This window comes from Doryrhamphus excisus, chromosome 9, assembly GCF_030265055.1.
Source record: "Doryrhamphus excisus isolate RoL2022-K1 chromosome 9, RoL_Dexc_1.0, whole genome shotgun sequence".
Lineage (NCBI taxonomy): Eukaryota > Metazoa > Chordata > Actinopteri > Syngnathiformes > Syngnathidae > Doryrhamphus > Doryrhamphus excisus.
The window spans coordinates 12,573,818-12,594,254 of record NC_080474.1 but is presented as its reverse complement, the minus strand read 5'-3'; the positions used below and the strand labels follow the sequence as shown (position 1 = coordinate 12,594,254).

Genomic DNA, 20,437 nt, shown 5'->3' with positions numbered 1-20,437 from the left:
AGGTTAACAATATTAATCTTTTATTTTGACGGGACATTACCGGATGCCGTGTGTGCTAAGACAGAACATTTTAGCTTGTTAGCATATTGGTCGGTACCAGCTGCAGGCCATCCTGGGGGAGCGTCTTCCATCAGCGCCGAAATTGACGGCCTCACCCAGGGCTTCCGTACTGGCGTCTTCCTGGTTCCATACTGGCGAAACGAGCGTTTTCTTCTCTGAGTTATGCCTCTTGGGTGGTGGCTTAGGTCTAAACAACTTTTGTAGTGAAACCAGTTTGCTAGTTAGCTTTCCGGCTAGCCAACTGACATCGTTCCGCCGCCTGTGTCTGTGTCTCCTCGGGTGGCAGCCGGAGCAGCCATGGCTGTAGGCTGGCCGTCTATCGCCCTCCTGTTCCTGGAGTCCTTGTTCCTCCACAGCGGCAGCTCCTTCAACTTGGATGCCGAGCGTCCTTCTGTGTACAGCGGCCCCTCGGGGAGCTACTTCGGCTTCTCGGTGGACTTCTTCAAATCCCCCGACAGCCAACAGTAAGAGTCCACGTCTTTAGTTAACATTGGCATAGTTACCTACAGTCCTATAGGTTAAGACGCCAAAGTTGTATTTATTTATACTTTAAATTATCGCTTTAGTCTTACTGACTCCTGGTACAAACACTTCACTCAATGTAAAAAGTCAAGCTATACAATGAAATGCCCATAGGAATAATAAACTCGCTCCGCCATGATTTTTGACAATCCATGTTCTTGCTCTAACCTCTGTCTTCCATTTGGTTCCATTCTTCCACTATCATTGGGTTCTTTGCTTAGTCCATTCCATAATTTTATTCCAGATACTGATATGCTGACATTTGTTTAGCATTGTTTTAAGTTGAAAAAAAAAAAAGAAATTATTATTATTAAATAAAATAATTTATCTTTGTTATATGTAATTTTTAAATGACTGAGTAGCATGTTATTGTTTGAGTAATTGTAATTTTAGGTTTGTTTTTCCTTTAACCCTAACTGACCTTTTCTGTAGTATAGTTGGTGAGTGAAGTGTAGTTTTGTACAGAACAAGAACAAAAGCGGACATGTATTCTTCCCATGTAACTAGTTCTCCATCGAGTATGGTATTGACAAAGCAAACCGCTTTGAAATTAAGTTTAGAAAAATGAGAGTTTGTCATAACCACAAACCATAACACGAAAGAAACTCCATAAATGTTATAAAAAGCAGGCGAGTCAGAGGTGTTTGGACCTCTTTCCAGTTTACTGAAGCATCCCTTTTTCAGTGTTGTTGTCATCCTTTTTTCTTTTCCTGTAATTGCTGATAGTTATTTGTGTTTGCAGTTGTGAAAAAGTATGCCAAAAGAGTTAAATAAAGCTGCTTTTCTTCTGTTAAATGGAGTCGAGGTGTCACTTAGTAATGCGGCATTTCCCCACACAGATCAGACGTTCTGATCGGAGCACCCCGGGCTAATACATCGTCTCTGGGTGACGTCGTGGAAAGAGGAGCTGTGTACAGCTGCCCCTGGAGGAGCTCATCTGGCTGCCAGCAGCTCCATTTCGACTCATCAGGTACCCAAAATCTTGATAAGCTTGATAATCGTGTTCCACTCTTTACCACCTGCTTACTACTACCACTACTGGACGGTCTTGGGCTGGGTGATTTGGGAAGTTCAGTCAGAGCATTCACACCTGACCAAACAAACTCCAGCAATGGGGAAAAGGAACCACAGTTTGATTAAAATAGTCAAAATCATGTGAAACGTTGCAATGTCTTTAGTCTTGTTTCCACCAAGCAGCACTGTTTGTGTTCATGTCAGTATGGGACACATTCCATTATTAAGTAGTCTAGTCTAGTAAATTGGAGGAAAAGCTCCAATCTTAGGTTGATGTTGGTCTACCTAAGTTCTATAAATGAGTGATTCTCAACTGGTGGGCCACGACCCACAGATCCACTTTCAGGGGGTCGTGTGTCTTTGCCTGGGACAAAAAAAAAATGGAATCACCCGATGCCCATTAATGCACCTTAGGTTCTTGTCTACGGATGTCCCGATCCAATCTTCAGGATTCATGATCAGCTGTAGCTTCACTGTACTTGGATGAAATTGGCTTCAACCATTAGATTAGGCCGATCTGGTTGACATTTAACGTTCGTAACTCTGGGCCACATGCCAACACGATAGGTGCAATAATGCGCCTTAAAATTGGTTGCAACTTGACTCCCGCCACCGCAGGAAGAAGAAAACTCCACAAAACACCACCATGCAGACATGTGTACCGTAGTGAAGTGGATCGGGACATCCCGCTTGCTATACCGCTACATCGTGCGTGCCTTAGCAGTTGTGTAACCATTGCCAACAGTCCCTATAAATATGAGATATTTGAAAAGTATTATTTGATATATTTCCGCAATGTTGGTCACAGCTTGTCATTGAGCACAGACACACCAGTTGTGAATCACTGCTGTAAACTAAGTTTCCATCCTCTGTGGGCCAGGGATGCAAATGTCAACAACGAAGCATGGAACTTCACTTGTCAGCTGTTCTGTGTTCCTGATTCAAGTTACCGAGAGAGAGGACTCATCACTGGTTTAACATGTCAGAACACGTGCTGGAATGTTGCTCATCGGCCATTTTGGCACCAGCACTGTTTCAAAAGTACCGATTTGACACAGGTATTAGATAATATCTAAACAATATGCTTGCCTAATAAATAGAGACACACATGCACGCAGCGTAGCCGGCTGTGCTGCAAATTGTTTCTCCATAAAATCAAATAAAAAAACAATGTATAGACTTGTTTCATATAAAAGATAACTGATGTGATCTGGCGCTATGTAGCAAATACAATCAACCTGACCAAAGGGAAACACTGTCTTGCATAGTAGTTGCAGGGAGCATGTGGTAGTGACATGTACTGCTGTTTGAGCTGCCATAAATGTACAGTGGTTTGAAAAAGTTTGGGCACCCCTGATATTGTTCAAGATTTTCTTTTATAAATCACAGGTTGTTTGGGTCAGCAATTTCGGTTACATATATCTTATAGCAGACAAACACAGAGATAGATGAGAAGTCAAATTAAGTTTATAGGCTTTACAAAAAGGTGTGCAATAATAATTTAAACTAAAGTAGACAGGTGCATAAATTTGGGCATCCTCGTTGTTTTATTGATTTGAATACTTTTAACACCAATTATTGGAATACAAAATTTGGTGAAGCCAATCATGTGAAAGGGTATTTAAGGTGGTCATTGCAAGTTGCATCTTCTCTGAAGAAAAAACAACTATCAAATGACCTGAAAGTGAAGATTGTTCAACATCATGGTCAAGGGGAAGGATACACAAAGCTAGCTCAGAGATTTCAGCTGTCAATTTCCATTGTGAGGAATATAGTGAGGAAATGGACGACCACAGGCACAGTTCTAGTTAAGGCCCGGAGTAGCAGGCCAAGAAAAATCTCAGATAAGCGGGGGTGAAGGACGGTGAGAGTAGTCAAACCTGACTCAACTGGAGATGTTTTGTAACGTGGAATGGTCAGAAATACCTTCAACCAGAATCCAAACCCTCATTGGAAGCTGTAGTAAGCGTTTATATAAATATTGATGTCATTTTTTTTGTTTGCCTTTGTTTGTTTTGTTTGCCTACATTGGTTTAAATAATTATTGCACACTTTCTGTAAATCCCATAATGTTTGTTTACTATATGATATATTTAACTGAAATGGCTGGGTGCCCAAACATTTTCATCCCACTGTATGTGTTTGTGTGTTTTGCACAATCACAGGCGTTGTTGCATGATTTAAATCTTCAACATGCAGTGGAATTATCAAGGATTTGTGTGCATTATACGGGTCGTGAGTGTTTCAAATCTTGCCACATCACAAGCACTTGTTGCCCAGATGGGGTGGAATGGGGCATGATGGGCTAGTGAGGAACGCAGCCTCTTGTCATTGTTGTCACTTGGAGAAGAAAGTGTCATTACTACGTTATCATCTTCATGCTGCGTCTGCCAATTTTTTTTTTATTATTTATATTAACAAATGAGTTTTTATGACGAACATTTCTAAACTGTTAATTTAACGGCAATTTTGCAGAGAACACTTAAACTCCATAGAAAATGCAGAGCCTCCTTTTGTTACCTGATCAACAAAATACTATTTTTTTTTAATTATTTGACTGAAACCTACATTTAATTTGATGTCTGTTATAGAATAATAGGAATACTGTAATATATTTGTTTTAGTTCACAATGTACGAAATTATCATTTCAATATTTTTGTTACATAAGTTAGTCCAAGTGTACATTCAGAGTCTAGGGTTGGCACGCGTTTATCCAATTTCCAGCATTATTAAAGAAAAGAGAGGTGAGCTGTTTGTGTTTTATATGACTGCCAACATAGACATTTTTTACACCAATTTTTTATTTATTGTATGGCATAAAAATGTACACGAGTACATCATATCAAAAGCACTGAGTTTTTAATTTCTCAAGAGTATTTAACAATGTAATTGGAATGTTACAAGCATTTAAATTATTACAGTTGTAATAGCTTTATTAATGTAAGCTACTTTGACACTTATTTTATTGCCACTATTAGAAAGCATGTGTGCTGCTCTTATTTTGAAGGCCGGAAGTGTGATGAAAATGTGTTTTGATTATAGCCGTGTCTGTTGTACCTGTTTCACACACAACTTGCACAGAGTCAGCAGCCAACCTAAAAGGCTGGGTTCCATTAACAAGCACTAAAGCACAACTCACACATCCTGAGTAGGACACACACGCACACACACACACATCGGCATCAGCATACTCCGCTAAGCCAAGCTAACCAATACTGCTTAATAAGCAATGCTTATTTACTAGCGGTGACTAAGCATATCAATGCTTTTTCACCGACTTAGTTGATGTTTCCGGTTGCCGCCTTGACATGTTTATTAGTTGAGTAGAGGGCTGGTTAGTGTTTGTGAGGACTGCCACTGTGAATGAGTAGTCTGCTCTTCCCATGCGAGCTCCCCGCACCATGAGAGAGCAGTCTGGTCACAGTGTGAAGGAACTACCACTGTTGCTACGGAGCGGAATAGCCAACTGCCAAAGTGAAATTAACAGTGACGTAGAAAAATGTCCAACATGAAACTAACTTCACCCATATGCAGAGTGAATCTTCTTGTTATCCAGCCTGTGCAGTAAAGACAGACGAGAACTCTCCTGATGTCACTTCATCTACGTATGAACTGGACCATTATTTGAATTTACTTTGTAAATATATTCATAATGTGTCAAATGTTGTGGACGTCCATTGCAGCCTGGTCATCCTAGAATGGGGATTTTTCCTTGCCTGGTTGTCGTTGATTGTTGCCCGCTTGTAAAGCCCTCCGAGGCTCTTTAATGATTAGGGCTATATAATTAAACTTGACGTGAAAACAAATAAGCAAGCACATGTCAATTTATCAAGGCCAACAAAATGACCGACTTGGGTTTTTTCGTTCGATTAGTCGATTTATCAATTTTCGTACTCGAAAAACACTAAAAATACTAAGATGTGAGGCAAATATTCTTTAGTGAACTACTCAACATGAGCTTGCAATGTACTGCTAGCTTATGAGCTACCTACTGGAGACCCCTCTGATAGTGTCCCAACTTAAAGCATGTGCTTATGTGGAACAACTGACTCGTCTTTGGCTGCATTGTGTCAGCTGTTTGTTTTTAGGTGCCATGTTAAATGCATCTTTTTCCTTCCCACCTCTTGAAATCCCAAGTTTGCATATTTCACACTTGGCAATTGCAAGGCTTTTGTCATTCGCTTTTAAATACGTCCACACCACAGATAGTCATGTGCCGAGCTGTTCGAGCTGCTTCCCTGTTCTACTTCTCTTGACTGCATTCTATCAATAGTGTCACTGCAGCCAAGTGAAATCAAGCCATACACGTTGCTGTTTCTGTGCTGTATAGAGTAATGAGGTCTCACTCTGTACCGCCGCATAACTATAGAGCTGATATAAAGTAATGAGACTAAATACAGAAATATATCAGAGTCCTGATTTCCCATCACAGGATTGGGTTGGGACATCCCCAGGTTAAAGTTCATCATCTTTATTTGTATTAATATTAATGCTTTGCAGGTGACAGGAAGAATGCAGCTGGAGCGCAGATGGAATTCAAGTCCAAGCAGTGGTTTGGCGCTTCTGTCCGATCCGATGGTGTGCGTATCCTGGTAAGTTCTTCAGTGTTACGTAGGGGTACTTCAAGTTACGGATCAGCTGATTTTGGTTTCAGTAAACGAACTAAATACAAAACATACTTTAAACTTTTGTGTAAACAGATTGTATGATTTCAAAATGAAACATAAAATACTACAACCTGCAAATCTTCAATAAATACAATGTTGTGAATTAACATTTGCACTTCTATAATTCTAGTAGCATTTATTTCCTATTGTAGTAATATTCTGACTTTTTTCATTATTATCTTTTCCTCAGTTTGTCTTAGTTTTATATATATTAAATGTTCCTTTTAAAATTATTACTTTTTTTTAATGACAACTTTTTCATCATGATACCCTGACTTTAATCTTCTAAAAAAAAAAAAAAAAAAAACACAACAGCCGTTCTCTTTTAGTATGCAGCAGTTTAAGGAGTGCACTACTTGGCTGCAACCTGCAGAGGTGCTGATGTTGGTTGTCTCAAGAAAAGAACGAACATGCTGTCAGCTATGCAGACCTCTGCTAGGGCGACATTATTTTAATAAATGTATAGTAATATACGTAAATATGCATCTAATTGTTTATACAAAAATTAAGAGTTTAATTGCAGAAATGTAGTGGAACACCCACCCGAATCACTAGTTAGGAATGTCCTTGTGAAAATGATCTGATTATTGATGTGTTCAGGCCTGCGCTCCTCTGTACCAATGGTCGACTTTTGGAGTCTCTGAGCGAGAGCCGGTGGGAACATGTTACCTGAAGAAAGGAACGAAGGTGGTGGAATATTCGCCCTGTAGATCAGGTTAGTTTTGTGCTTCTTTTTGTTTTCAGCCCAAGTGCACATTGAATAGGACTTTGTCAGAAATTTAAGGTATTGTCACACAAGGTTCTTTGTACCTGCTGGCCTGTACTCACATTGAGCTTTTCATAACCCGTTTGCCTGTCTGAACACAGCTACTGTATCTTACTGCAATTGCACTGACTGTGTGGATCACTTCCACACAAAGGGTGGATCTCATCAATTCAATTACCCGTCTTCCTTACATACACAAATTAATGTAGGTGTGGGTGAGCAATGGTGATGTGGGTTTGACCTTTGGATTATTTAGAGTCTTTGTATTTTATTTATATTGTGTCTCTCTTATATTCATAACCTGCAATGAGCATTGCAATTGCATTACAGTCATTTTATGACATGGCTACTTGCTGTGTGCACTGAATCCTGCCAGGTTCTACAGTACACTTTCTCGTCAGGGGTACAGGAAAGGAAGTGGGCCATATTTGGGCATGGATAATGGTGCTCACACTTGCCAAACATTCCAAACTTTAGGTGTGATTGGCAGAGGCACAATACAGTTGCAAACTTCTTTTTACTAACAATCAAATGACCACATTTTATCCAGCATCTATCCAAAGTTCCTCATTCCTCATTTTCCTGTCTTTTTTTCTGGTTTTAGTGCTGGATAAAAGTAAAGCTTATGTTTTTTTTCTGTCAAGGTGCCACCTCTCCTGAGGGGCAGGGCTTCTGCCAGGCGGGCTTCAGTGCTGACTTCCTCAAGGTAGAGGACCATTACAACCATTCAGTGTTGATCTGCATTACATCACATTTGTTTCTGACTGACATGCGAACATACAGAGTGAATTTGTCCCGCATTCTTTTTTGCAGAAAGACAACCGAGTAGTGGTTGGAGGACCTGGAAGCTTCTACTGGCAAGGTGAGGCCCCACCATGTCGCCATAACCAAACTTTGAATGGAGTCCAAGGCAATTGCCACATTTGCAAGCCACGCGTCACATGCATTTCCACTAAAAAGCAGGCCTTGTTGTTTTTGTGCAACATGTACTGATGAAAACTATTATTTGTCAACATAGTATGAACAATTGTGTGGACAAAAGCAGCGTTTTGAAGTTGCAGTACTTATACCCATTGTTGCACTCCACACTAGTTGGCTATCATTACGTTTCCTCCTCAGCCCACACATTTAACTTTGACTGCCTCCGTTCCACATCTTGCCGCACCTAAACAAACACACACACACCAAACACCAGCCTTGTCAATGTAACATCTTTCTCTCATAAATGCAATGTTGGCTCTTGCCTTTTTTTATGCCCTTTGTGCATTTTATGTACTCAATTTGGATTTGTGGACTAATTCAACTCCTCCTTTGCAGGCCAACTGATATCCGATGATATAGCTGAAATTTTTGCCAGATTGGACGAAAATTACATCACCCAATATGACGACACCTTGGCAACCAAGTCAGCCAGTGCCCAGTATGATGACAGTTACTTAGGTAACTACAAACATGCTCAGCAGTGCTTTTAGGGGGTTTTCAAAGGTGCATTCAGTCGATCAAATGGTCTCAAGAGTTATTCACTCTTCACAGATTAGGGTCCATTTAGAATTAAGTTTGGCTTATTTAGCCCCTTGCCATTTTACTATTTTCATGATGAGCCATGAATTATTTTCGCCGCCTCCTGCACTAATGTTTGACCAGTCACAAACAAATATCAATGCATCTCACCTTCGAAGCCTCGCAGTATTCCAACAGCAAATAAGTCAGACAAAATGGTCCTGTTATGTTGGCTATGGTCCATTACTTAACTAGTTAGCCCATTAGCACTTTCATCCATGAAGACACTAACCACACCTGCAAACTTTCATCATATTCTCAATCATTAATTTGGTTAGCATGGATGCTTTAGCCACACTGAGCTACTGAATCAACTCTGAACTTTGAACACACCTCCCTCGAACTGTTTACCTTGGCACAATAGCCAATGATTTGTGTTTTTTTTCCTGCATTAAAAAAGTACCAGCCCCTTTTCTGGGACCAATTGTATTAAAATGCTAATTTTGACCGACACATTGAATAGCCGATGAAATTATAAAAACCTTGATATGCTGCTTATCGGGTGGACCTTTGTTATAAAAGCAAGCAACGCGTGTAATAAATTATTCCAATAAATAATCATCATCACAAATTGGCAGACCTTAGTAACCCCTGATTCTAATTTTCAAAGAATTGAGTTTGTTGTTCTATCATTGTCAAATTTGAAACTGATTCAGTGTTGTCAAACTACCAATATAGCATAAGAATCTTGTTGTTTGGGGGGAAAATCAACTTGATAGCTTTCAAATGAGACCAAATAGTTCTAGCCCAGCTTTAAATTTCCTTTTAGCATGACATGGGTTTTGTAGGTGTTTAAAAACTTTTTAAATCAAAAAGCGTTAAACCCAACTGAATGTATTTTTAAAACGCCTCCTTTTGGTCTACCAGGATATTCCGTGGCAGTCGGAGACTTCAACAATGATGGAAAAGAAGGTAATTTCAACCACATATGTAATATGATGTTTTCTATACACATTGTGATAGCTACATGTGATGGCTCCTCTGCAAATAACATTTGGAGTGCCTCCCATTACTTTTATCCAGTGTAACAAGTCTATTGTGTCCCCACAGACTATGTGACCGGTGTTCCGAGGGGGGACAAAGCCCTGGGTTATGTAAGTGCTAAAACTCACCATGTTCATTGTGTTATGTGGCGCTGGGCTCATGTCATGGTCAAACATTTTAGGTGAACATCTTCAATGGCCACAAAATGGAGTCCATGGCAAACTTCACAGGAACTCAGGTAAGTTTTCCTCATTCTTTACGTACACTTACACCATTTAGTGGTGTTTCATGGTGTTAAAAAGATACAATACAATGACAAATCCATGTCATTTGAAGTCAATGTAAAAAGTCTATTATGAGGATGCCTCTCAAAGTTCTGAAGCCTGGCATTAAGGAAGGTTATAAACAGGGCCGGAGGAGTCCTTAATGAGGTCTTCACTTCCTGTCCTCCTCAAGCTGCCATCTGAAGGCAGCAGTTATACTGTTATCTACTTTCTGTTTCCTTGCCGGGCTCCCTTCTCAGAGTTTAGTTTAGAATGATGACTCCTCATTTTCCTGTCTTTGTTCCTTTGATGACATCACTGTCAAAATGACTTGTCTTTATCAGTGACATGCTGCCATCTTGTCAGTCCGCGTCAGTCCACACACTCGAGTGTTGCATGTGTCACATTTTCTTGACGTGTTTGACTCCATTCCCTTGATGGACAATGGCTGAAGGCCTCAGAACTGGGCCAAGACCTGTTAATAGGTTGTATAGACACTGCATAAAAGGTGTCCAAGCTTTTTCCGCAGAGGGCCACAAATAGTAAAATTATGGATGTGAGGGTTATTCAATTTCAATAATGTTATTTTTAGTATGAGTATTGTTTTTTCAAACTAAAAAACAACACACTCTTACCTGAGTAGGACTGATTACTTTTGGCTCAATTCTCTTGTGGGCCTTGGCAGGCAGTTTCGCAATGATGTAAGCACTCAGGAAAGGCAGCACAACGCAATGAGAAGCATTCCTGCAGTACACATCACTAAAACCACAGCAAGTCTTTACAAAATGTCCCAAAGCAATGCATTGATGTAATCTCCCCTCTCTGCCTCCGCAAGATGGCTGCCTACTTCGGACACTCTGTGGCTGCGACCGATGTGAACAAGGACGGGTGAGTCACAAACTGCTTTGTTTACTGTGGCCATATTTGTGTGCTTGCAAGAGTGACATGACGACCTCGCTAGAGGTGCATTTACATGACGTGGTTTAAGTCACAACAGACCATGGAACTCAGCTTTTATGGTGTCTTCAACAAATAGTTTGCCTCACGTGTGCATGTTTGTACTTGCTAATTGTGTGCTCCTGTAAGCCATAGTGACGTGTGTCATCAACAGTTTAAATGTCCTAAAATGGGCCCTCTACAGGTTTGTACTTGACTTGACCATGACCTTTTAATGTGTATGTCCCGCCCTATTCCTGCGCTGCTATTGCAAGCCACACCCCACACACAGATTTGTTATGTTTGTTGTCAGCTAATGATAGTGATTTGTTTAGCTTAAGTTTAGCTACTAATGTTAGCTATTATTGAATGTATAATATATATCATAATGACACAATGACTCCAAATTGTCAATCGCTTCTCGGAGGTTGCTGTCGTGAATGCACGTACCACAGGCAAGTAGTCGTATACCAGACATCGGTGAATGAAATCCATTAGTGCCATTAGTGTATTTTGTTCAGTTTGTACACTCCACTTATTGGTAACATTGAAGTGGGACAGCACCTTTCAGTACAAATGGCTCTCAGTTTTTCCGGGCTAGACATGTTGCTATATTATGATTGCTAGCAGGAAAATGAAATGCCATGGTTTTGTCGTCCCATTCATGTTTTGTCAGTTTGGTTGACCTGCTGGTGGGTGCTCCCCTCTTCATGGACAGGGGTTCTGATGGCAAGCTGAGAGAGGTGGGACAGGTAGGAAACACACACAAGACAGACAAAGCTGTATTTGCATCCCGCTCATATTAACTACATGCGTGTGTATGTGTTGTCCAGGTGTCTGTTTTCCTGAATCAGGGTGGATTTTCCTTCAGCCCTCTGCAGATGCTCACAGGTTCAGAAGTCTATGCTAGATATGGCTCATCCATTGCTGCGCTGGGAGACTTGGACATGGACGGCTATAATGGCAAGCAAGGATGCCTTTGCACTCATCCACAGTAGTTCATTATCTTGTCCACTGATGTTTTGTGTTGTGGTCTAGATGTGGCCATCTCTGCACCCTATGGAGGCCCAGACCACAACGGCCTTGTCTACATACACAATGGGGGACCTCAGGGACCTGAGCAAACACCCTCCCAGGTTCTTTGAAATTCTATTAAAATCTGCATTGGTTATTTATGAGCATATAGTGGAAATGGATATTCCATATGTCTTCAAACTGGATTTGTTTGTGCTGCACCTCTTCCAAGGTTCTACTGTGCCGAGACCACAGACAGGCCGTAAAAACTTGATTAGAAACATTCTATGATATGACAACAGTGTTTTGCCATCCTAAGAACATGAACTGGCTGACTGACTAGAATGAAACAGGAGTGTGACTGTCATCTGTCAGGTCCTGCAAGGTAAATGGGCGTCCAGCTACATGCCTGCCAGCTTTGGATACTCCATGACTGGAAGCACTGACATAGACGGCAATGGGTATCCAGGTACACACACGGCAGGTATCATCAAATGTGTCCTGCTCCAATGGAAACAGCAAGTTTTTGTCTTTCAGATTTACTAGTTGGAGTGTTTGGTGCTGACACAGCAGTTTTATACAGGTAAGCGCGCACGTGTGTGTGTACTTGTGTGCACAGGCAGGCTCCCTGCAGCGCCATCTATGAGGTTGCTGACTGAGCACTTTAACGAGCGAGACCTCCCCTGATATCAAAGAGCTAAACCTCACAGATGCATTCAGACCTGAAGTGTTTAGTCATACAGGTTGTTATATTCCATCGTAGTGTTGCAGTTCTGGGAATTTTTTTCAACATTTTCCTTTTGCAGTGACTCACTAGCTGCGCCCACGTTGTAATGTGAATGACTGTGCCAACTATATCATAATGGAATTACCAGGGTTTCTGCTACATGTAATTGATGTAAAGGCCACCACAGCTTAAACACTATTGAAAACAATGTAATATAGTAGTCATGTATTGTATGACAGTATATACAAGTACTGCCCTTATTAAACAGATATATATGTAGCTTATTATTTACACACTAATTGACTGCAATTATTAATTAATTAATTAATTATTAATTAATTAAAAAATTTAAAATATTATATACATATAACACATATTTCACTGCACTTTCTTTTGAAAATCGTGCACCAGAATCGCCTCTGCCGCATCGGCACTTGCTCACTTTGCCATACTGTATGCCGATTGCGGAACTAGCATGCAAAATGATTGAATAAACTGGGAGTAGTCTGTCCACATCTTTATTAATACCACAAGATTTTGTGTGCCAAAGAGTAAAATGCAACAGTTTTTACACATGCAATGGCATGTATAACATTATTCCCCTCTATAGCCCACACCCTCAACAACAGCTCAGAACTACACAATACTGCCCACTTGTTGCTACGATATGATTTGACAGCGTGATTGATTGTCGATTGTCAGACTCATCTGAATCGAATAATTTTATAGTTGTCAAACTATAAAATTCTAAGTTACTTCTAAACCATAAATAAAAATAAGAATTGCTGATTTTTATACCTGTGGCTGCCTTACGCACTGAGAAAGAGACACTTATTCTGTGTGTGTGTGTATGGATGCACCAGAGCACGCCCAGTGATTGGTGTGAACGCTACATTGGACATCACCCCTCAGATCATCAATCCAGAGGAGAAGAACTGCACACTTCCTGGTTCCAGCACACCTGTGTCCTGGTGAGTCTCGACAGGTCCTTTCTATAATAGTCTCTAAGAAAGGCATTGACGCCCCATTCTCTTCTATGTAGTTTTAAGGTGAAATACTGTCTGAAGGCAAGTGGCCAAGGACCTCCTTCCTCTTTGTGTGAGTAAAAGTCCAGTCGTTTTGAGGCTTCGCCGCTGCCCCTTTGCCCTCTCTTATCTGTGAACATCACGCCTTTGCCTGCAGCTTTCCGTGTGGACTTGCTGTTGGATCGCCTCAAGCTGAAGGAGGCGACCAAGCGTGTCCTCTTCCTGCACGGCGGCACCTTTCAATACTCCAAGAACATGACGGTGTCCAAGGGTGGCAGCATAGCCTGCGAGGAGCAGCATGTCTTTCTCAGAGTAGAACAGCTTTTTAAACACGCACAGACTGAAACATCGTTTGATTTGGAGAAAACAAACTTGTGTCCTCTTTCAGGATGACCGTGAGTTTAGAGATAAGATCACACCCATCTCTGTGGTGATGGAGTACCGTCTTGACTACCAGCTGGCCGCAGATAAAAACGGACTCTTGCCCATCCTGGATGTGTCTGCGCCGCCCAACATCACCAAACAGGTAACACTGACACCTCCACTTTGCAGTCATGGTGCCATCTCGTAGTTTGATGTCAACCTTGTCCTGTTAGGCTCACATCCTGCTGGACTGTGGCGAAGACAACATCTGCAAACCTGACCTGAGGCTGTCTGTGAAGAGGTGACCTTTTTTATTTATTTGACCTGTTACTTTTAGTTGTGTCCCATACCTTTTTTTTAATGTTGTTGATGGGCCCTGAAAACCACTGTTCCGCTTTTTCAGTACGATGGCTGTCTATCAACACTTGGAAAACATTTTCTGTAATTTCTAATTTTTTACACAAAATTCCTGTTGTTTTTCAAATAGCTGATGCAAATATGCTGCAAAATTGACTTGTTAGATACATATGTGACATTCCTATGACATGCATTTTGTGATGCTTTGTGGTTGTGCAGAGTAAATAAATGTTAAATTCAGTGGACCACGAAAAACGTCACTACTCAAATTATCACATCCCAAAAATTATTTTTCCAGTAATTTCATATTTTCCAACCAGCATTTCAGTTCAGCTCTTTAGAATTCACACACATTTCTACACCAATTGCAATCTAAAGTTAATATTCATTCATTTTCCTTATTTTCCTTATCCTCACGAGGGTCGCAGGCGCGGTACACCCTGGACTGGTCGCCAGCCAATCAGAGGGCACATATAGACAAACAACCATTCACAGTCACATTCATACCTATGGACAATTTGGAGTCACCAATTAACCTAGCATGTTTTTGGAATGTGGGAGGAAACTGAGTACCCAGAGAAAACCCACCGCCACACAGTGGAATCGAACTCTGGTCTCCTAGCTGTGTGGCCTGTGCACTAACCACTCCACTCACTGTGCAGCCTTTAAAGTTAATATATTGTATAATAAATATGCTTGCCTGAAGTGTGAACAAGGTCGAGACTTGTTTCTCTCCAAACCACAAGCCATCATGTATCCCTTCAACGTTGTAGTGACCGCGAGCAGATTGCCATTGGTGACGACAATGCTCTGACACTGGAGATCAGTGCTGAGAACCGTGGCGAAGGTGCCTATGAGGCAGAGCTGCATGTCTTCCCACCACAACAGGCCGATTTCACTGGCGTGGTGCGCAGTCAGGTGATGTGACCTCCAACCACCACTACATCGCTGTCAGAATTTAGTCGGTCATTTGACCGGCAATGCGCTTATGTGATTGACAGACACTCAGCCGGCTGTCTTGCGCTTACAAGAAAGAGAACCAGACCAAGATGGTGGTGTGTGACCTGGGAAACCCCATGAAGTCGGGAACTAAGGTCAGTGCAGATGCCTCCTGACAGCTTTTTCCCAGAACAGATGAAAATACACACAGAGTAAAAATTGCCTGTTTAAAGTGTGCTCAAAATGGAAAAAATGGGAAGTTTGAATTCCGTGGAACTAATAAGGTCACACACAATCGGTGAATCACAGTTCACTTTGTCCACGGACCAATAAGAAACACTGAGTCTGTTAACTTGACATGTGAGGGCACCTTTTGGAATGTGAGTTCACTCAGTTCACATAACTTCTTGTCTATATTTTTATTTTGTTTGTTCATTTTGGTCTCTGAGTTCATGCTTTGATGCTCACCTCTTGTGTGAACTGTTGTAATTATTACAAAAAACGATTTCCAAATCGTTCGACCTCAGCAGCTTTTCGATTCCAGCGGCTCCACTGTAATTAGTACAGTTAAATTTAGCACTGGCCTGGTTATCATGAATGTTGAATGAAGGAGGCATGGTCTTGCATTGCTTCCTGACTGGTCATTTTGCATTAATTTCTGTACCACGATTGGACAGGTGCTGGCTGAGCTGCGCTTCAGCGTGCACCAACTCTCCGATGAGGATACGGCAGTCCAATTTGATCTACAGATGGTCAGGTACAGTCAGAATGTTGTGCAGCAGTTTCCATAAGGACTCCTTTGATGTGAAGTATGGCATATCTACTATGAGAGTGGAGCTTGAGTCATCAATTTTGTCTTCTGCTTGGTTTGTAAAATCAAATGTAATTTCAGTTGTTCTTCTAAACATTATTTTCTTTCTTTACATTTTATTTTTAGCTCCAACCAATTCAACAACACCAGCGCACGAGTGTCTAGCATCACCAAACTGGTTGTTGTGGCCAGAGTTTCCATACGAGGGTAAAATGCGTATGTGCACATGCTAACATGCACACATTTAAACACCGTTAAACGATTTGTATTGTCTTTTGCAGCACTTCGTCTCCAGGCCATGTGCTGCTCCCTATTGCCAACTGGAAACCAAAGGTACCACCTGTCACGGGAGATGACATCGGACCACAAATAGTGCACGTCTACGAGGTACGCATGAACATATATATATACACACACACACACACACACACACACACACACACACACACACACACACACACAGCCTGTCATAAATCTAGACAAGCCAGACAGGCGGAAGATGACAGACCTTGTGCACATGAGTTACTTGTTCTTCTATAGTTTCGGTATATTATGTAGCTTTGTCTGTTCGTTTACAGTGCCACATGTGGGTGTGCCTTAAGTATAAGATTGTTTTACCCCAGTAACTGACCCAACACTGTATGGACGCAATTTTTTTTCCCCAAAAAAACCCCAACAGTTTTTGGGTTTATCGGTGTCAACAAATTTTTAAAAAAGGCACCATTTTACAAGAAAAAAATATAATTATTATAGCAATAAAGGAAATTCATTCATTCATTTTCTACCGCTTTTTCCTCACGAGGGTCGCGGGGGTGCTGGAGCCTATCCCAGCTGTCTTCGGGCGAGAGGCGGGGTACACCCTGGACCGGTCGCCAGCCAATCACAGGGCACATATAGACAAACAACCATTCACACTCACATTCATACCTATGGACAATTTGGAGTTGCCAATTAACCTAGCATGTTTTTGGAATGTGGGAGGAAACCGGAGTACTCGAACTCTGGTTTCCTAGCTGTGAGGTCTGCGCGCTAACCACTCGACCGCCGTGCCACCAATAAAGGAAATTAATTTGTGTAATTTCTTTGAGAAAATAGATAAAGTAATAAAAAGAAAATAATTTTGTAAGAATGAGAGGATGAAAATTCTACTGCTACAAGTTTATGGGTAAAATGTTTGTAAAATTAATTTTACAATAAATGCAATTTTGTTATTTATTATATTATTATATGACAAATTAGTATTTTTCTCTCCTAATTTTACAAGATTCCATCATAGTATTATGCAAAATGTGAATTTTACTGCATTGATGAGGGAATGGTTGATTATTAATCAGTAATTGTTTCATGGTGAAGCTCCTGAATAGCGGCCCCAGTACGTTCAGTAAGGCGGCGCTGGAGGTGGAGTGGCCATACCACTACAAGAACGGATCGCTACTCTACATCACCAGCTTTGACACTGAAGGACCCATCAACTGCACCACCGACATGGAGATCAATCCACGCAACGTGTCGGTGAGATGCATCCTCGCACATGCACAGATGACCGCCACTGAATATTATAGGACTGGCACCCTGCTAGATTACTACTAAAAGGGGCCCTATCCTACATTGACATTTTTCAGACTTATGTATAGTGGATCTCCGCAAATTTGTGAGTCAGAATTCACAATCCCTCTGATTTGTGCTCAAAATGCTTTGGTTTTGGGGAAGCTAAAAAACTACATTACTGCTCCTCCTCTCTCGACCCTACAAGGGCAGCTTGAACACTGGATTCTCCTATATTCATCCAATTATTTATTTAATTATTGTAATTACGGTTTGCTGATAAACATCTCTTATGCAGCTCTCCAGTCGCAACAGAATAGACAAGGTAGGGGAAAGAGTGTGACCAATTTGTGTGTTTGAGCCAAGAGGAGAAGAATGTAGATTTGAATGTAGATATGCATCCTTGAGATTTATCGAGTAGTTTATTATTAGAAACTTACCACAGTACCCCACTGGGATTCAGTGTCATTTTAAAAGTATCCAGAAATAAACACGATAGGGCCCTCATAAAGCAGTACTGATCATTTCTCATTTCATAAGGAATGCACATATCACCAATTGAACTTGATGGCTTGATTGGAATACGTAGCTACAGTTGACTGTATAGAAACAGTGATATAGGAAAATAGCTTAAAGTAAGATTATCTTGGCGTCACACAGTGACATTATTCAACTTGAAAACACTGATCCTATTAACTTGTGCCTGTTTACCTGCTTGTTGTTTGCATCTTCTAGAGTCCGCTATCTTCAGCGAAAAACACCAGTGGCGTGGTGCCCAGAGAGCGCGAGGCAGAGGGCCGCAACCGAAATCACGTCCGCAAGCGAGATCTAGAAACGAGAGACTCTCAGAACAACGTTCTAACCCTGGTGAGTACCTTCTGATATGACCTTGCTGTGACACCCTGTTGCTCTCACGTGCACATGTGGTCTTTCTGAAATGACTACTTTGTATATGCTGCTCTACTGTTTGTGTGTGGGAGTGATTGATCAATAATAAAGAACATTGATTCAATAGCATGTGTGTGTGCACTCATATGTGTGTTTAGGACTGCAGCACAGCAAAGTGTCTGAAGCTAAGATGTGCGGTTGGTCGTCTGGAGAGGAAGAAGAACGCCATCCTCTTCATCTACTCCAGACTAGATGTGAACAACTTCCTCACGGTACACACACACTGCTACATAATTAAATACACACAGTGGTACACACATGCAATACTAAACGGTTAAACCCTCACTAAATGCTATACAACTCTTGTGTTCAGGTTGAGAATCAGAATCGTTCATATGTGATCCAATCTACGGCCTCCTTCAGTGTCATTGAGATGCCCTACAAGAACCTCGTATCGGAACTACCGTCCAACAGCACCACTGTGAGAGAGGAGACACACACACACACACACACACTTCTTTAGCAGTTAGCTCACACATTGAGGACAGTGTCCGGTTCTTTGTTTAATAAAAATGTTGTATGGTTTGAACAGGTTAGCATGTCTGTGATGTGGGTAACCGACATCCCCCAACCGGTACCAGGCTGGGTGGTGGCACTGGCTGTGCTGGCAGGACTTCTGCTGCTGGCGCTGCTCATCTTCATCATGTACAAGGTAAGCAAGATGTCTTCAACAATCAACTTTTCATACACACAAACACGTCGTTGTCGTCTTCTTCAGTTGGGCTTCTTCAAGAGGGTGCGCCCTCCCCAGGAGGACTGCCTGGAGAAGGAGCAGCTGCAGCCTGAGGAGAACGGCAACACTGACACCTAGTGGTCACGTTGGGCACTGTGCCAGTGCCAGGGAAAAAAAGATGGGTCTTCATCATCGCAGCCATCAACCAGAACTTTGATACTGCTCTCACGTACACTCCTCCTTAGCTTAGCACAAAGCCTCATGCGTGTGAGTGGTATCAATCTAGCACTTTTGTCTCCTGCTTGGAATGGAATTGACTTGTACGCAAAGTCGCTCATATTTACAAGGCTGAATCAGAAACACTTCCAGTTCATTTCAACGCGGTTTATAATTATTTTTTACTTTTTAGTTCCAATCAACGCTTGTGACTGCTAACCCTGATGAAGCTAGTGTTTTAAAGCACAACTAGCTAATTAGCCAGCTAGCTGTGGTAGCTCCTAGCTCAGTCTGTGTTTACAGCTAACGTCTCTTTTGTTTGAGGGTTTTTTTAAAACATCTCTCCAGCTTTCAAAAATCAGTGTAACCTGGTCGTGGCTAACTAGCTACTGAGGCTAAAGTTTTAGCTTAACAGATTACAGAGGTTGCTGTAGCGTGCCCGTCTTGACAGAATACAACAGTTGCGTGCAATAGTAGGATTAGCACAGAAGTCAGGAAATCAACTAATGCCAAGCAAACTAAAGGTGACTTGGAAGTTCAGGGCTTTGGTGCTTTCCCTTGCCGTGATGTATTTTTAAAATTTTGATATCTCAAGATTACAGACATGATTCAAATTTTTTACAATTTCTAATAAATCTTTACTTTTCCAACTCTGTAAATCTAAAAACCCATATTGGGTTTCCATCCTGAACAATATTTTTTTTAATAATTCATTAATCATCGTTCTGCTGTTCTGTTCACCGGGGGTGCCCTTGCCTTGTAAGATGTAAGCGCCTACCTACTGGTCTACTTCCTGTGACATAAGCACAGGAGGGTAGCTAGTGAACTGAGTCATGGCAGAGGTAACTGTCTGCTCTCACCAGAGAGTCAAAGTGGACGAGTGTCACAGTATGGCGTTCACTTTCACCAGCGAAGTACTAAAAATGGCATTTGTGTGTTATGATGTATTCTTTCACGCTTTTGTGATTTCACCTTTTCAATGAAAATAAACGTCAACAAGTTTGTGTGAGGTGTTGACACCACAAAGGACAAAGAATCGAGAAATC

At 41.4% G+C, this 20,437-nt stretch overlaps 1 protein-coding gene and 1 long non-coding RNA gene across 3 annotated transcripts in view; one reads left to right on the top strand and one right to left on the bottom strand.

Annotated features, from left to right (window-relative positions):
• Positions 1-8,928, bottom strand: part of LOC131135568 (uncharacterized) — a 15,964-nt gene extending 7,036 nt beyond the window's left edge. Inside the window, exon 1 of one of the 2 annotated variants that reach the window (XR_009131617.1) lies at positions 8,702-8,928. This is a non-coding gene — a long non-coding RNA (uncharacterized LOC131135568). Of the gene's footprint in view, positions 1-97; positions 514-8,701 lie in introns of those variants that run through there. The other variant, XR_009131618.1, reaches the window with a different exon arrangement.
• itgav (integrin, alpha V) lies at positions 84-20,437 on the top strand. Its single transcript, XM_058081615.1, has 32 exons — positions 84-524; positions 1,422-1,552; positions 6,098-6,189; positions 6,865-6,979; positions 7,675-7,736; positions 7,844-7,892; positions 8,348-8,470; positions 9,458-9,502; positions 9,641-9,684; positions 9,756-9,812; positions 10,673-10,725; positions 11,450-11,525; positions 11,607-11,736; positions 11,812-11,909; positions 12,163-12,256; positions 12,325-12,370; positions 13,378-13,485; positions 13,557-13,612; positions 13,697-13,851; positions 13,928-14,065; positions 14,136-14,203; positions 15,033-15,177; positions 15,261-15,353; positions 15,876-15,955; positions 16,136-16,216; positions 16,291-16,396; positions 17,363-17,521; positions 18,290-18,421; positions 18,601-18,714; positions 18,816-18,923; positions 19,035-19,154; positions 19,221-20,437. Exons 1-32 carry the CDS (start codon positions 358-360, stop codon positions 19,311-19,313), a joined length of 3,138 nt encoding a protein of 1,045 aa, XP_057937598.1. The 5' UTR covers positions 84-357; the 3' UTR covers positions 19,314-20,437.

Bases quoted from the DNA above. Each gene is read 5' to 3' on its own strand.
- itgav (XM_058081615.1), top strand. From the start codon at position 358: ATGGCTGTAGGCTGGCCGTCTATCGCCCTCCTGTTCCTGGAGTCCTTG. The intron at 6,980-7,674 runs GTTAGTTTTGTG...TTTTCTGTCAAG, and splicing joins ATATTCGCCCTGTAGATCAG to GTGCCACCTCTCCTGAGGGG. The intron at 14,066-14,135 runs GTAACACTGACA...TTGTCCTGTTAG, and splicing joins CGCCCAACATCACCAAACAG to GCTCACATCCTGCTGGACTG.